The sequence below is a fragment of the Nelumbo nucifera genome, chromosome 1, assembly GCF_055504915.1.
Source record: "Nelumbo nucifera cultivar China Antique chromosome 1, China Antique-T2T, whole genome shotgun sequence".
Classification (NCBI taxonomy): domain Eukaryota; kingdom Viridiplantae; phylum Streptophyta; class Magnoliopsida; order Proteales; family Nelumbonaceae; genus Nelumbo; species Nelumbo nucifera.
Window position 1 is genome coordinate 159,832,506 of NC_142649.1, and position 17,374 is coordinate 159,849,879.

A 17,374-nucleotide genomic window follows, 5' to 3' on the forward strand; every position below is an offset into this window, starting at 1 on the left:
TATCCTCCATTTATAAACCATTTATTTCTAACAAGGAGGTTGAATATGATGAAAAATATTCATTGAAAATTTTATAAATTAGTTTATATACATGTGTGTTACATACAATTCGTATTAAAAAACAGGGTAATTGATTATGTTCTATTTTTCCTCGTCTTCTACAATTTTTTTTTTTAAATTTTGTTTTTGCATATGCTTTTGATGATCATGGTGTTAGGTTGTTAGGGCTAATAAAGACCTGTTTACGGGCTGGGCTTCAGGCTTGGTTTTATGCTATTTTGGGCTCACGTGGCCAGGCCCATGAAGGTAATTGTTTGGAATGTCACCAACACTTTGCTCTATTGTATTAAGGGTGAAATATAAAAATCTCCCGAGATTTTTGACAATCATAAAAGTCTCCCTTATGTTTTCAGTTTAACAAAAACCTCCTCCGAATTTTTCAGAAAACATGGGACTACCTCCCTTCCTAGACAGAAATGTCATCCTAATGTGTTTGTTTTTTAAAATACCTATTTTGCCCTTATACCTATCAATTTAGATGTAAATACTCCTTGATGAGCCGCCGGCGTCTATGTACATGTTACTGGTGGTGAGGTCGGTGTCTGAAGATCGGACCACTTGGTCTCTCACTAAAAAAGTGGGAGAAGATATTGCCAAAGAGTCCGCGAAAAATGGAAGGGTCTCTGAGTGACTGGAAACTCACTGTACAGAACCGACAGGCCAGGGTATTTGTTGTGCCGTCGGCGGCCGCTCTTGTTATCAATGTCTTCAAAGAGCGTGAATGGGATCGAAAGAAGACCAAGAATATTAAACACACAGGCAACATTTCTCTTGATGATGTTATTGAGATTGCCAAGATTATAAGTCCTAGATTGATGGCGAAAGACTTGTCCGGAGCTGTGAAGGAAATTCTCGGCACCTGATTTGTTTTGTTGGCTGTATGGTCAATGGTAAGAACCCAAAAGATCTGCAGTAGGAGATAACCAACGGCGGTGTTGAGATTACGCAAGATTGAAAAATTTAAGTTAAAACTCTTTGGTTCACTGCATTTTGTTTTTTCCCAACCATTTTAATTATCCCAGGGATTTTTCTATTCTTTCTTAAATATCGTCCTCAAGAAGTTAAAAGGACAAAATGAAAACATTTGAAGAATTTGTTAGATGACTCTCGATTCATATGTTTATTATGTGGGATTTGGATAAATATAATGTGGTTTTGGAAAAGAATAGAAAGTGATAGGAGAGAAAAGAATAAAGATAGGAGGAGAGAGAAAAAAAGTAAGAGAGAGGGGGAATGGAAGGATGGAGGACCTGTTGGGTTTTCTTCTCTACCTACATGTGTTTTTAGATATTTTGATAATTTTATATTTAAGTTGTTAAATATAACTTATAAGGACAAAAAGGTATTTTCAAAAAAATAAATATATTATATCATCATTTTTCATTTGGAATGATGATTGAAGGGACGTAAACTGTACGTTATTTGAAAAATAAAGGGTTTGTTAAAGTGAAAATATAGGGGAGATTTTTATGTTTGTCAGAAAACTGAGGGGAGATTTTATATTTTACTCTTGAGTAAAGATTGGCACAAGAGATGAAGAGAATCGTGTCTGGCCTATGGGTATTTGGTTGGAGCCCGATTCATCAACTCTCTCGGCTTCTCCTCCAGCCCGTTAATCCATTTGTTAGGGTTTGGAGCTTTTTCCTTCAAGGCATGAGAGCCACTGGTTTCACTTTCACCAATCGCCAGATGCCAAATAGATGGCGGTTGATGCACTTGAATGCTTCAACCGTGGTAATCGCTTTTCAACAACAACAACGAAAAGAAAACTGAAAACCGTTAACCGTCACTTTCGGAATGACGGTCGAGATTTCTTTGTGCCAGGTCCTGGAGGGCTTGACTTCGAAACTTTTTGTTTAATACACTGACTGTCATTTTTGTTATGAAAACTTTTGGTTCCATTATCTACAGGAGAGGAAGAAGAAGGATTCCCAAGACGGGAGCACCTCCGGCGTCAAGTTTTCCGGCACTCCCTCCCTCTGGGTGCCGGGATTATGACCGGAGAGGCTCTCGAAACATTCTCTGTATATGTAACAATGGTGAACGGTAACAAGGTTTCGCCTGTAGATGAAGAAATCCCTCGGGAAAGTTCAGATGACAAAGATCAGGAAGACGCAGCAGCTCAGGTTGAACCCAAGCCGTGGAAAAAGAAGGCATTGCTGGAACTCAGGTCTAAACTAGAAGACGCCATCCTTGGGAATACTCTTTTGAACGACCACCCCAGCACCGAATGCGAGGTCTCACCGGAAACAGAGAACCTCGAAGACATTTCCCTCTGGGGAATACCGCTGTTACCTAGTAAAGGCCATGAAGGTACCGACGTTATCCTCCTCAAGTTCTTGAAAGCACAAGATTATAAGGTGTCTGAGACGTTTGAGATGCTCCGGAAGACGTTGATATGGCGCAAGGAATTCAAGACTGAAGGAATTCTTGAAGAAAACTTCGATTTTGAATTCGACCATGTACTGTACACCAACAGTACAGATAAGGAAGGCCACCCTCTGTGTTATAACATCTGTGGAGCCTTTGACAATGAGCTGTATGAGAAGACTTTCGGGACAGAGAAAAATTGCGAGGAGTTCTTGAGGTTGTCCGTTCAATTCATGGAGAAGGGTATCCAGAAGCTGGATTTTAAAGATGGAGGAGTTGACTCCATGGTTCAGATTACAGACATGAGAATCTCACAGGGGTTGGCCATGAAGGAATTGCATGGTAATTACAAGAAAGTCGTATCACTGTTTCAAGAAAATTACCCTGATATTATTTTCAAAAGTGTAAGAAAATACTTTCCTTTCTTTTGATCTTTTCTTCATAATCAGTTTGTGATTTCTGCTTTTCGTTTTTTTTTTTCTTTTTCATTCTAACAAGCTGCTTTCTATGCCTTGGTATATATGATTTACAGATATTCATAAATGTTCCTTTTTGGTGTTACGCTTATCACAAAATGTTTTCTCGGTTTATAACTAAAAGAGCAAAAGCCAAATTTATATTTGTTCGGCGCTCCAGAGTTTCAAAAACCCTTCTCAAGTAAGTACAGTTTTCTAATGCATATTTTCTCTGATTATACTTCAATCAATACTAATTAACTCTTCTTAAACTAAAGGTTCATAGCCCCAGAAAACATCCCAATTCAATATGGTGGCCTCAAAAGAGAGAACGATGATGAATTTGCGCCAGAGGATGGAGCTTCCGAACTGGTTGTCAAGTCAGGTGCAATAGAGAGCATCGAAATCCCAGTGGAAGAGGTACATGAATCAATCACCCACAGCCATGATTTGATTCCATTTTATTTTTCTTTCATCTTCTGGTAGGGGAGAAAGAGAGATGAGTCTCTGATCTTTTACAGTTCAATGGCACTCATTTCTGCCTTTTGTTTTCTGTGAATTGATCAGCCTGGAGTTACAGTAATTTGGGACTTGATGTTTGTCGGACGGGACATGAGTTACAGAGAAGAGTTCATTCCAGACGATGAATGCTCATACACAGTTCTAATTAAGAAGGAAAAGAAAGTGGGAGGGAGTGTGAGAAATTCCTTTTACATTAATGAACCAGGAAGAGTACTTTTGACGGTGGATAATGGTTCCTATAAGAAGAAGAAAGTTTATTATAGATTTAAAGCCAAACCCACAGTCCCCATCTATCTCTTAACAAACAGTTGAATCCTTATTTTAATGTTATGTCGCTACCTCTTGTTTGCTTGGAAACTTAAGATTGAACTACTAGTAATTAACAACTTATGTGTGAATTATATTCCAAGCAAATCTATGGCCAAGGCAAAAAAGTTGATTAAATCCCCATACTATGTAATTCTCATTTTCTCCCATTTTTTCATCGTCATAACAAGGGAAAGCCTTTCTTCTTTTCTTCATCTGTGTGTAGGGTATTTGATGAATATGCATGACTACAAATGCATCGGATTTAGGCCATGTTTGGGAGTGCTTAAAAATAAGTATTTATTCAAAATAAGTGCTTATTTGGGGTCATTAAGTACTTATTGGTATTTGGGAAATAAATAAGCCCTAAATAAGTGCTTATTTTAAAAATAAGGGCATATTTTTTAAGCCCAAATCTCTGGCTTTTTTAAGTGCTTATTGTATAAGCACTTATTCATTTTTTTTCTTCCAAAACTATCCCTAGTTGAATTTTAAAATACCACATATAAAATTATCCCTAGTTGAATTTTATGAAAGTACTTTTACAATAGCATTTTTATGAAAGCACTTACTTTTATGAAAGCACTTTTATGAAAATACTTTTATGAAAGCACTTTTGTAAAAGTACTTTTATAAAAGTGCTTTTGTAAAAGTGCTTTCATAAAAGTACTTTCATAAAAGTGTTTTTACAAAAGTACTTTCATAAAAGCGTTTTTCTAAAAGTAATTTAATAAAAGTGCTTTCAAAGGGTATATTTTGAAAATTTGAAAGAAAATGAAGGACAAAATAGTCATAAATGTTTATTTAAGTGCTTATTAGAGAAAAGGACTACCAAACGCTTAAGGGGGTCAATGGACCGGTTTTGGATTGGATCCCATCCAGTCCAAAATCAATTTGGACGAATTGGATGGACCAATAAGACATATTAGATTGGGCCAATTCGATCTAAAATATTTATTAGATTGGATTGGACCTGGTCCGTCTATAATAAATTTGTATTGGATTTGATTGGATTAAGCCAATATCTGGTCCATTGAGATAATATAAGAATATAGGTGTCAATAGATCGGGTTTAGGTTGAAACAAATCCAAACCAAAACGAATTTGAGCAGATTAGATAGTCCAGACACTGAATTGGACTAGTACAAAATGATCCAAAATATTCATTGGATTGGACTGGACCTGGTCCATTTATAATGGACTCACATTGGATTGGATCGGATTGAACCAAATCTAGTCCAATTGACACTCCTACAAACACCCAATGAAAAGGTTGGGTGCCAAATGCAAATAAGTGTTTATTCGAATAAGCACATGTTTTTAAGCATTCCCAAACATGGCCTTAATATGATCAGAATCCTGGTTATCCATTTATTCACAATTAGATTTGAAAAATATGATTGGATACAATCCGTTTATTAATCAGATAGAATTCGAATATTTAGATATGTCAATGGGTTGGTTCTGGACATGTCCCGAATTAATTAGTTCTATAAGATGGACCCAGAACTAAACCAATTAATATTTGGGATAATTGGGTTTGACTCAATTAGACTAGATTATACTTGACATTTATGCGGTATGTGTTTGGAATCAATGTTCTTTCCTGAGAGGAAAAAACAAGATGTTGCATAGGCATGCCATTTTTTTAGAAAACATTTTTTTTCTAGTTGTCTATTTGGTACCATTGTTGTTGCTGCCACAAAAGCGTTTTTCAATGCCATATTAGCATATTGTTGCTAGCAACAGTAGAAAAAACGAGAAAACATTAAGGTGTTGTTTGGTACTTTGGTGTTGTGCGTTTGTTTTGAGTCCACGTAGGAGATTATACTTCAATGGTCGAAAAACGTATTTAGTTAGACCGTTTTAAGTGATGAACAGGCGGAAATGGAAACACCTTGGAATCCGCATAACTCACAAGACACAACCATCAAAGGTGTTTTGAGCAAGAGGCCGGTACTTCTTGCAACAACGAGGTGATGTTTCCTGTGTATGTTGACATTCATTTCCTCTAGTGAGGTGTTGTGTCTTCTTGTAGCTACATAAGTCATAAGCATAAAAATCTGTTTTGTGGCTATTTCTAGTGAGGTGTTGCATTGTCGTTTCCTCTAAAAATACCTCATTGGAAATAACCACGGTACTAGACACTTACTAAAAGGGCATTTTCTTAGACCACACCTTTTTCAATTTTCAAGGCATGGTTTGAGAAAACGTTTTTCAAAAAAGACTAACCAAACATTAGGCATTTTTTGGAAACAAATTTTAGATGTGGCATTGATGTGGTGCCATTTTCGAAGAAACAACATTGATGCCAAAAACCTACTATAATTACTTATGACAATAACAACTTAGAAATTCATTTTTAATAATATAAACTTTAATAAAAATGATAGTAAAATAGTAAATATATGTTGATAAAACAAGTGTTTTCAACCAACTTTCTATGAAAGTTGTCCTTTTAGACATAAAATATAACAAAAATTACAAAAAACTAGAAAAACTCTATATACCATTAATTATATAATCGGTTCAGGTCGTAATCCGTTTAATTAGTTCAGAACAGCAAGAACTGGTCCCTATCCAATAATTATTAATTAGGACACATACCATATAACTAGAACAAACATAATTGCACTACAAGAAAATTGATTTTTAGTGACAGACAAAAATCGTCATTATAGATTATATATCCGTCATTAAAAAGTCTATAGTGACAGACAATCAACGGAATTACGTCCGTCACTATAGGCGGCATCACTATAACATTTGGTGACTAATTTAAAAATCCGTCACTAATGGATGCCTTATAATTTTAGAGGCGAATATTTTGTGTGCATTATTAAAACTTATATATAGTGATAGATATGTCCGTCACTATTGTAATATGTTTTAGTGATAAATATTTTTTTTTGTCGTCACTAAAATATGAAATAGTGATGAATATGCTGTCACTATAGATAAATGTTTAGTGATGAAGTTTTTAAAATCCGTCACTATTATATATTGTAGTGACGACCACTTTTACTATTATCATATAGCAAACAAAATTGTGACGGACTGTTTGTCACTATAAATGAATGTATAGTGACGGAATTTTTAAAATTTGTCACTATTAAATAATATAGTGACAATTATTTCTATCACTATATAAACCACTTGTAGATATAATGATGGTGTTGTTTGTCACTATAGATATCTTATAGTGATAGACACTTTTTTCACTATTATCATATGAAAAGAAAAATTGTGACGGATAATCCGTCACTATAAATAAATGTATAGTGATAACATTTTTAAAATTTGTCATTATTAAGTATGTGTTTGGTTCCGTTTATGTTTATTGAATAAACGTTTGTACTTTATTTGCTGGTAAAACCGAGAAATGCAATAATTGCAGCCGTTTATGACAAGTAGGCGCCACTTAAATGTAATAGTGAATAAACGCCTGGCCGTTTGTGGAAGTTTCAAAAAATAACTTCTACAAACGGTTGACATGCACATAAACCAAAGTTCACTTTTTACATTTTCGATGTATGCAAAAGAGCAAGAGAGAAAATGCTGAGATGGCGTGGCACCATCAATAAACATTTACTGAATAAACGTAAACGAAACCAAACACCTTCTAAATAATATAGTAACAATCATTTCTGTTACTATATAATTAACTTGTAGATATAATGACAAACAATACTATCACTATAACCTAAATATTAACAATGTTATTGCACATTGACCTATAAATAAAACTTGTATAAATTGATAATAATTACAATATTATTCACTTCATTGATGTCCAACAACTTTATGATTTAATATCACAAAATATAATGCTAAGTATTTTATAAAAAGTAATAACAATCAAACTTATTTAAATATTTTTCAAATGTCAATTCTGCAATAATTTGTAAAAAAAGAATAATAAGCATTGATTTCCAACAACTTTATCAATAGTCGACTTCTACACAAATTCAACCTACATTTTATAAAAAAAGATAATATGCATGAGGTAAAAATCATATAAATAAATATAAATGTTTGTATAACAATAAAATACTTACATAATTTTTTACCCAAGAAACCTTCAATTGTACTGCATCTTTTAGGGTTGTAATGTGTCAATATGGTTTCATTAGTGATGTTAAAGGGCTAAGTATAGATTTAATGCACACTTCTATCTATCCAACTTCTAATGGCTCTCCACATACAATTTTAGTAGGATCATCACTTGATAAAACTTCTATATTAGTGAGTGGTTCTAAGTGATTCTTTGGAAGAAACAGAGGTAGAATTTGTAGATGTTGAACTTTGTAGTTTTGATAGAGTATGCTAAATTCTTTTTGACTAGTCAGTGGTTCTAAGTGATTGAGAAGACAATGTCAGTCTTTTTCGTCTTTAGAACAGAAGGCAAGCAGTGCAAGGTTTGCACTCATGAGGATTTCAATTACATAGGGGCAGGCTCATGTTAGGTCTTGTTAGGTTTGCACTTACCAAGTAGAAGTTAGAAGGCTCATGTTAGGTCTGCACTCATGTTACCTAAAACCTTTTTCGATTTTGGTTGCAAAGGGGCAGGCTCATGATAGGTCTACACTTATGTTGGAGTTAGAAGCCTTAAAAAACCCATTCAAAATAGTAATATAGAAAGACAAAATCATACCTACAATGTGGCAAGTAGGAGAATAGTTCAAATGTTTAGTTTGAAGAAGACAAAAATTTCAAATTGGATTTTTCCTATTTCAACAATGTGGCAAATTTGTCAGCCTTTGGTTTAACTTTCACAACAAAAGCAAGCAATGCAATCCAGTGTTTGAGCATTTATAAGCCATTTGAGAAGAGAAAAAAGGCCCATACATTCATTAAGCATCTATAGAACCCAATGAAGAAGCAAGGAGGTTAAAGTACAACAGAGAGGAAACGTGTGTCTTAGCACCCAATTTTGAATCCAACGGAAGGTTTTCTGTAATGTAAAATAATAGCCATAAAGGAGAGTTATTACAAGAATAATAAAGCTTTATAGGCACGGAAGTAGGTACGTATTTATAGATGTTTGAACTCTTCAACTTTGTATTATGAGTTTTTATAACTTGCTTTGGGTAATAAATAAAGGAAAAACTTTCTTTGGGCTGTCCAATTTTGTTTCAATTTTATTAGTTTATTCTTCAGTAGTTCTGTGTGCGGGTAAGCATTGCAGGGGGTGGCCTAGCATGGTTGCATCATTTCATTGCAATTCATTCAAAACACATACCTAAGTAATCAGCTTTAATTTCCTGGATTTGGTTGCTGGCCTCATTGAGGCATTTTTTCGAACAGTGGGATTTACCGGTGGGTAAGCCGGGCAAGGGTGGTCTAGCATGTGGGCTGGGTGTGCCCAAGTGGAAGGATGGCATACACAACTCAAGGGGGAGGGGGTCTTTTGCTTATGCTGCACTTGGTGTGTGGGTTGGAGAGGATTTTTATGGACTTGGTCATTGCTGGTTTTTAATAGGGTTGAGAAGGGTAAAATGGGGTTTTTAAAAAATAAATAGGCCACATAACATCATCTTTAATTGTCACTCACATTTTTGAAATAGAGCCTATATTTAAGGCTACTGGCCTGCTGAGCGGTTCTACCAATTAAGAGTGGTGGTCTGGATATCCGAGTGGATCTTCTAGGTTGGTCACTACCTGGAACTTGTGGGACATCTCTCACTGCTCCTGAGCTCTCCTCATTAAGAACTATTTCCTGACAATGGGTGTCCAGGATGTATTCGGTTTCTAAGAATTGGGCGTTTTGACTGCAGAACACTTTCTGCTCACTTGGGTCATAGAATAGATAACCCACCAAATCTTTTGGGTAGCCTATAAATAGGCAACGACTGGTTTTGGACTCCAACTTGTCCGCACTTGTTCTTTTAACGTGTGCAGGACAACCCCAAATCTTCAAGTGTCTTACACTTGGCTTCCTTCCGGTCCATAGTTCATATGGAGTTTTTGGAACCGATTTGGATGGAATCCGATTCAGCATGTAGATAGAAGTCTCTAATGCGTATCCCCCAAAAGGGTGTGGGTAATTTTGAGCGTACGAGAAGTGACCGGACCATGTCCAACAAGGACCTATTCCTTTTCTCTGAAACACCGTTGAGTTGAGGTGTAGCAGGAGGAGCTAATTGTGACACTATCCCGTTGACCTTTAAGTAGTCCCTGAATTCGTCAGAGAGATACTCGCCACCTCGATCCGATCGAAGGGCTTTAATTTCTCTCCCTAACTGTTTCTCGACTTCCTGTCTGAACTCTTTGAACTTTTCAAAGGATCCAGACTTGTGTCTCATTAGGTACACGTAACCATATCGTGAAAAATCATCTGTAAAGGTGATGAAATACACGTGTTGATTTCGTGTCCTAACACTCAGGGGACCACATACATCAGTATGTATTAGGTCAAGTGTGCCTACACATCTTTCAGGCTTACCGTCAAATGGCCGCTTAGTCATCTTACCTTGGAGGCAAGGCTCACAAGTGGGAAGATTTTCTATGGTTAGAAAATCCAAAGGACCATCCTTTACCAGTCTTGTGATTTGGTCAACACCGATATGGCCAAGTCGGTAATGCCATAGGCACGTGGGACTTACTGTATCACGAATCATTTTCTTGGGATTTTTGACCGACGTAGTTTCGATTAAGTTAGTTTTCAGAGAAGGATGTAGAACATAGAGACTGTTCTCCAATTCCCCGCATGCGATGATTTGTTATTCCATTTAACAGTAATCATATTACTAAAATAAACAGTATATCCATCAGCACATAGTTTAGAAACATAAATTAAATTTCTTCTCAAGTTCTGTACACAATGACAATCTTTAAGTACAAGCACTCCTTCTCTAAAGACTAATTCTACGGTTCTTATTGCCGCAGCTGCAACACTTGCAGTCGTTCCCAAGAATAGTGTCACTTCGCCTTCACTCAATCTTCTGCTAACTTTGAACCCCTGCAGTGAGTTACACGCATGAGTTGAAGCCCCGGAGTCAACACACCAGGACACAGAAGTAATTAACATATCAGTTTCTATGACACAAGTTTCGACCTTACCTTTCTTAGATTCCAGGTAGGTAGGACAGTTCCTCTTCCAGTGGCCGGTTTGCTTGCAGAAGTGACAGACATCAGATGACTTGTTCTTCTTCTGCTTCTTAGGCTTGGCAGCTTTCTTTTGGGGCTTCTTTGCCTTTCTCTTTTTCTTGCCCGATTTGTTAGATTCAGCAAGCATAACCACAGGCTCATCCTTCTTGAGTAGATTCTCGGCCCTCTGCATCATATTGCTGAGTTCTTGGACGCTGACATTCAACTTGTTCATGTTGTAGTTCATTGTGAACGCATTGAAGGAAGAGGGCAAAGAAATCAAGATGGCATCCACTTGCGTGCCAAGATCTAGCCCGGATCCAAGGGCTTCGAGTTCGTTAATGTAGCCCATCATCCGAAGACAATGGTCATGAACTTTCTGCCCTTTGGACATCTGCGCGGTCATGAACAGTTTCAAGACCTTCTGTCGAGTAGAACGATTATGCTCTTCATACATTGTCTTTAGACTGTCCAATATGTACTTGGCTAGTTCGATCTGATCGAACTGTCTCTGTATTGAGTTATCCAGTGAGGCAATGACAAAGCAACGGGCTAGGGAGTTCTTATCCTCCCAATCTTGGTAGTCCCTCCTACGGGCCTCAGAAGCCCTATCACCCGGATGCTCCGGGGCAGGATTTTTCATCACCTTATCTAACTTTTTGGAAGTTAGGACCAGCATAAGATTTCTGCACCAGTCGGCATAGTTTGGGCCCTTAAGCTTGTTATAGTCTAGAAGCTTTGCGAATTGACCGTTTGCCTTTTTCTGATAAAACAACAAAGACGTTAGTCCACAACCTTAGTTTGATTCATGTTACCTACATAGATATGGTTTTTAATCTATGTTTCATTCCCATTTGTTCATCTCTGAGATTTCCCTCATTTCTCAGTGACGGAGACGGCGAAATGTCTGGAAATGTGGGAAATCACATAGGGTGCATGGAGCCAACTGTTTCAGCTGCATAACCCCACCACCTTTCTGTGACGGATCATATCCACTCATCAAATGAGTTTCCTTTTGGCCTCTGTCAGACAAGGTTCAGAGCCGTTTTTAGGTAAACCTTTATGTACAGTGAGTGCTCACCCATCATATTCAGGTTACGCCAAGGTACCGTGAGAGTGTTCCCATTTTTTGGTGAAGCCCCTCCCACATCGGTCTATGACGCCCCTATCATCTTATGAAACACTCTGACAGACCCAACAACAAATGGATAGCCCAATTTTATGGTGCGTTTGCTCATTACTGAAGGACCCATCATTGTGCTAATGACGGAAGGCCTTTAGAGAGTCCATCATATGAATCTCCCTATCACATGCACTCATATTTGCTGGAGGGAACAAAATTATGCCATAGTTCTAATTTTAGGTCAAACCAGAGTGGCTCCCACTAACTTTCATAAAGTCAGATTTCTGGTGGGCCTTAATCAGCTAGGATTTCCGTATGCATCCCTTTTCAGGGTTGTGGAGCCCACCATGTAAGGAGTCATCCAATGACCTTAAGGGACACCATGGCAATGATGTGCATTCAGCCATGGTGTGCGCAAGAGCCACTAACGAGTCATCATGGGCCAAGTGCTTATGGCCCATGGTCGCAGCACATCAAACATCCAAACATCACATGTAAAGGAAGAATTGATCCAATCAATTAACTGCTATAAAGCCCATTGAACAGCCCATTTAAAATCCATAACATTAACAATTAATGTCGACTAGGTATATGGGCTGAATCGCAGTTAGCAGTTCGGCCCATACAACTTTTCTCACAAGAGTGGGCTTTTGCAGTTTTAACCTTTTAAAACTGAGCTTTACAGGTAGGCCAAATTAATCCTTGTAATTGAACATCAGATTTGGAACAGCGAGTGTGAGAAAAATTGGACTGAAAACAGTTCCCTTCAAACCCTAGATTTGGTCCAAATAGTTTTGGTCCAATCTAGTCCGAAATTGTCCGAAACTGATTTTCAATTCAAGAGTTAATTCATGAAAGATCTGAAATTAATAATTTCGATTTTAAATAATCACAAATCAAATATGGACTGTTCGCACCACCTGCAAAACAGAGGTTAATCACTAGGGTTGCAGTTTCACAAACTGCAAATCGCAGAAAGCGATTTCTCCATCTACAAATCTCCAGCGTCGCCTTCTTCTTCCTTCTTCAATCAAGAAAATAAAAATTACAGAAATCCTATTTCTATTAATTAATTACATTCTTCATCAAATCCTATACATTCAGTCTAGAAAATAAAAAAAAATTATTTACAGACCGAGTTGAATGAATAAGAAAAAAAAGGGTGCGCAGACCATCTGCGCCAAATCTGCACTGCGATCTCCAGGTTCGAACAGTCCATTAAATCAAAATAAATAAAGAACAATTCTAAATAAATTTTGGATTTAACAGAAATTAATTTCAGATCAATCGCTCTTAACAAGAAACAGTTTCTTGAAATAAAGAAAATAATCTGCGCAAATCTTGACAAAACATCTTCTGTCCATCTGCGTAGGTTCAGATATGATTTTCTTTTGGTTCAAGATTCGAACCTGTGGCTCTGATATCACTGAAAGAATGGTAGGATCCATCGTATGGACGCCAAAAAGGTTACGGAATGGGTGGGCGAATTTCAAAAATTTTCCTACCTTCTTCCAACTAGGAATCATATTCCCTAAATTTAGAATACAATATTCAAGGATCCTACTTGAACCATAATTGAACCAGATCTGAACCAAAATACAAGGAGAGAATTATACCTGATCCAGAGAAGCAGTATCTCGCAAAGTTGGTGTTCACGCCCAAAGAGGACACCAAGAACCGCTCCTGCTGAAGATGACACAGCAATGAATGGAACGGAACCAGCAGAGTGCATCCCACACACTGAATCCTTCGCAAAAATCCATTGGAAACTCTGAGCACCAAATCTTTTCAGTCTTTTCTGTAAAACTGATGTCAAGAACCAATTTCTTGATTTCTTTCTACTTCAAAGATCAAATCTTGAAAGAAAGAATGGCGGCGGCTGGAGGAGAACTCCTGAAGGGAAGATTGTTGAATTTGCTTCTCTTCTTTCTGGAGTGTGTATGAGATCCAATCTCAATTCGCAGGATGATTTCTTGCAAAAAACCCTTAGGTTCGAAATCTGATTATTTGCTCTTAGGGTTTCTCCTCTCTTCTTCTTGATTAAGAAACCTCCTAATTAGGAGTTATTCCAATCCAAATCAGTATTTGGATAGAGGATGATCTTAATCCTATCTGCAGATTAAGTCAGCTTACTCCTGAACTTATCAGGAGGTTACTAGATTCAAATCTGATTTGAATTTGGTCTCCCAGAGTGGATAAGGTTAAAGACCCAATCCTTTTGCCAACTTTAATCCCAGATTCGCCCCATAGATGGGTGATCATATCAGCCTAGCTCGAAATGGGCTTTTGGTCCATTAAGTGTTCAGTGCTTAACTAGTTTCCAATCTGCTGCCCAGTTGGGCTTCTTTGTATGGCGTGGGACCCAAGCATTGATCTACACACCAACCACATGGGTTCGGCTCAACCTTTATCACAAGGCCCAGCCAAATTCACTGAAAAGCTTAGTGAACCCCTAAGCCCATCACATGGACCCTATGGGCCCAACACTTACATTAAGTGGTCCCTGGGCCAAGCCATCTTATAAAAACTCAGGGACTGTGGGCAGGTGCAAGATTAGCCCATCAGGTACTATCCTAAATGGTCTTACACCTAACCTCTCAGCCCATAATGATCAAGCACTGCCCGACAAGAGAGGACCTCTCCCTCGGCAGCAAGGAACAGTGTTGCACTCTCCACTCACATGGATCCCGGGAATTAAAACCATTTGCAAACATTTTGAAACCGTATATATATGTACATATAATATAAATTTTGCAAGAACAAAATTCCAACGATTGAAATCAACTGCCGGCAGTTTGGTTTCCATAAGAAAGAGTGCATTCCCGATCATTACCTTTGTCCGACAAAGGGGCTGATCCTGTCACTATGATCACCCACTCAGATGAAATCTCAGACTGCCCCAACATGCCCAGGTTTTGACCCCCGCTAAGGATCTCACTGATTGGTATATCAAAGACAGCCCAATCCGACACCTAGTGAAGTATCATAATCGAGTCTAGGGGTCAGGTGTAACTTTCTTGTTTTGCCCGTCTGTCTCCAAGGTCCAGGGAAATACTGGAAATCTGGTCCGGTTCAAGGATTCGAGTAATCCCATACTGCATGTGCCTTGGGTCTTACCCTGGTGGTCGAGACAGGCCATCCCAACACTTGGCGGCACACCAGTATCAGCCTTGGCAGGATAAATCTCCCCAGACTTATCCAATGGCTGTGAACATTTAAAACTAACACGTGTCTCATTAAGTGTCTCGTTTTAGGGTCTTACACAGAATTATACCAAACAACATGAATCAAACATGTACTATATTTATTTACACTAAATATCAAAAGTACATCAAATCGGATTGAAGCTAAGGGCATACAAAACTATCTAACACAACTAACTAGCGTTTACTCATTTTCTAGGGTACTCTGCAGCCGCCAACTGCAACTACATCTTCACCCTCCACTTCAGATTCTCCGGCTCCCACTTCATCGTTTACCACTTCACTGTTATAGATTAATTCTATTATTCCGCTACCATCTGATAGCCCTCACCATTTGGCAGCTTCCTCAACAGGCATGTCTTCTCCTAAAGTTGGACCTCGTGTGACCCGTCCTATGCAAGACATTCTTGATGTAACGGTTCCCTTTGCTCCCCAACAGTTTCGCCAGCATACTATGGTTACTCATTTTATGGATGGCTCTCTTCCTCCCCGTTCTCATCTTACGGTTAGGTATCCCTTACCATAATCACTATTAGTTTAGTCACGAGATGATACTACGAAACTTGCTAATTATTCACAAGCGGTAATATCCGCTCATTGGCGTGATGCTATGATTAAGGAATTTAATGCTCTTGCTTCTAATGGTACTTGGAGCCTTGTTCCCTACTCTTTTGAAATGAATGTGGTAGGGAGCAAATGGGTCTATAAGATAAAATGAAAGGCAGATAGTATTATTGAAAGGTACAAGGCAAGGTTGGTGGCACAAGGTTTTACTCAAATCCACAGGGTTGAATTTACTACTACTTTTATCCCAGTTGTAAAACTAGTGACCATCCATACCATTCTCTCTCTTGTAGTGTAAAATCAATGGTGTATTCATCAGATTGATTCTGATAATGCCTTTCTGAATGGGGAACTTTGTGAGGATATCTATGACAAATAGCCTAAGGGTTTCAAAGATCCCACCAAACAGACCCATGTTTGCAAGTTGAACAAAGCTCTCTATGGGCTTCGATAAGCACCATGAGCTTGGTATGCTCATCTCACTCACCAATTAACGCAGATGGGTTTTAGAGCTTCTACTGCTGATACTTCTCTATTTGTGTTTTGCTCCAAGATTGTTAATCTTTATCTCCTTATATATGTGGATGATGTTTTACTTATTTGGAACTCCCAACGTGCTATCCATTGCTGCATTTAGGAGCTCTCTCGCCATTTCTCTCTTAAATATCTGGGTCCTGTTGCATTTTTCCTCGGTATTCAGCTTATTCGACATCCTCATGGGGTCCTTCTCAGTCAGAGCCAGTATATTACAAACCTACTGCATTGAGCTCACATGGAAGCTGCTAAGCCCATTTCTTCTCCTATGGCGGTTCATCCCAAGCTCTCACTACATGGTGGTTGTCCTCTCGATGATCCTATAGAATATTGAAGTATTGTTGGCGCTCTTCGGTATGTGGCGATCACTCGCCCAGACACCTCATTTGCAGTAAGCAAAGCCTCTTAGTTTCTTCAATCTCCAATTGACGAACACTGGGCAACCGTGAAACGCATCTTGCGCTACCTTAAGCATACTATTATGCATGGTCTGAACCTCTCACGAGCGTCATCTACTTCTCTTTCTCTTCATGCTTTTTCAGATGCTGACTGGGTAGGTTGCCCAGATGATCACAGATCTTCCAGGGGCTTTGCTATCTATTTAGGTCCTAATTTAATTGCTTGGAGCTTTTGCAAACAATCTACAGTTGCACGTTTCAGCACTGAGTCTGAATTTCGTGCTTGTGCCACATCAGCAACTGAAGTTCTTTGGATTACATATCTTCTTCGAGATCTTGGGGTTACATTCTCCGAGGTACCTACTATTTGGTGTGACAACATTGGTGCCACTTATCTTACTGCCAACCCTGCCTTCCGTGGTCGGACTCGGCATGTTGAGGTTGACTTTCATTTTCTTTGGGATCTTGATCTTGCACGACGCCTAAGTGTTCATTTTATCTCTCCAAAAGATCAGGTTGTTGACATTCTCACCAAGCCTCTCGCCGGTGATCACTTCTGCTTCTTGAGAGACAAACTCCATGTTCATGATGAGTATGGAGCTTGAGGGGGCGTATTAGAGTATACTTATGTTTTACAATAAATAATATTTATTTATTTTTTTTTAATTTTTTTATTTATAAAAATATTAAAATTGCAATTTGGGGCCAAAAAGGGTTTTTTTCGCGAAAGTAGAAAGGCAAGGCACCTAA

The 17,374-nt window shown here is 38.2% G+C and overlaps 1 protein-coding gene and 1 pseudogene across 1 annotated transcript; both read left to right on the forward strand.

Moving 5' to 3' along the window:
• The first annotated feature begins 448 nt into the window (after positions 1-448).
• On the forward strand, positions 449-1,015 carry LOC104590761 (large ribosomal subunit protein uL11x pseudogene; annotated as a pseudogene).
• Positions 1,016-1,940: 925 nt separating this feature from the next.
• Positions 1,941-3,928, forward strand: LOC104590760 (patellin-4-like). Its single transcript, XM_010249505.2, has 4 exons — positions 1,941-2,834; positions 2,963-3,087; positions 3,164-3,305; positions 3,453-3,928. The coding sequence occupies exons 1-4, from the start codon at positions 2,055-2,057 to the stop codon at positions 3,717-3,719; spliced, it is 1,314 nt and encodes a 437-aa protein (XP_010247807.1). The 5' UTR covers positions 1,941-2,054; the 3' UTR covers positions 3,720-3,928.
• The last annotated feature ends 13,446 nt before the right edge of the window (positions 3,929-17,374 follow it).

What these genes read in the sequence shown, in the direction of transcription:
- LOC104590760 (XM_010249505.2), top strand. Translation starts at nt 2,055, where the DNA reads ATGACCGGAGAGGCTCTCGAAACATTCTCTGTATATGTAACAATGGTG. An exon ending in GTTTCAAAAACCCTTCTCAA is followed by an intron (nt 3,088 to 3,163) that starts GTAAGTACAGTT and finishes CTTAAACTAAAG; the next exon opens with GTTCATAGCCCCAGAAAACA. An exon ending in TCGAAATCCCAGTGGAAGAG is followed by an intron (nt 3,306 to 3,452) that starts GTACATGAATCA and finishes TGAATTGATCAG; the next exon opens with CCTGGAGTTACAGTAATTTG.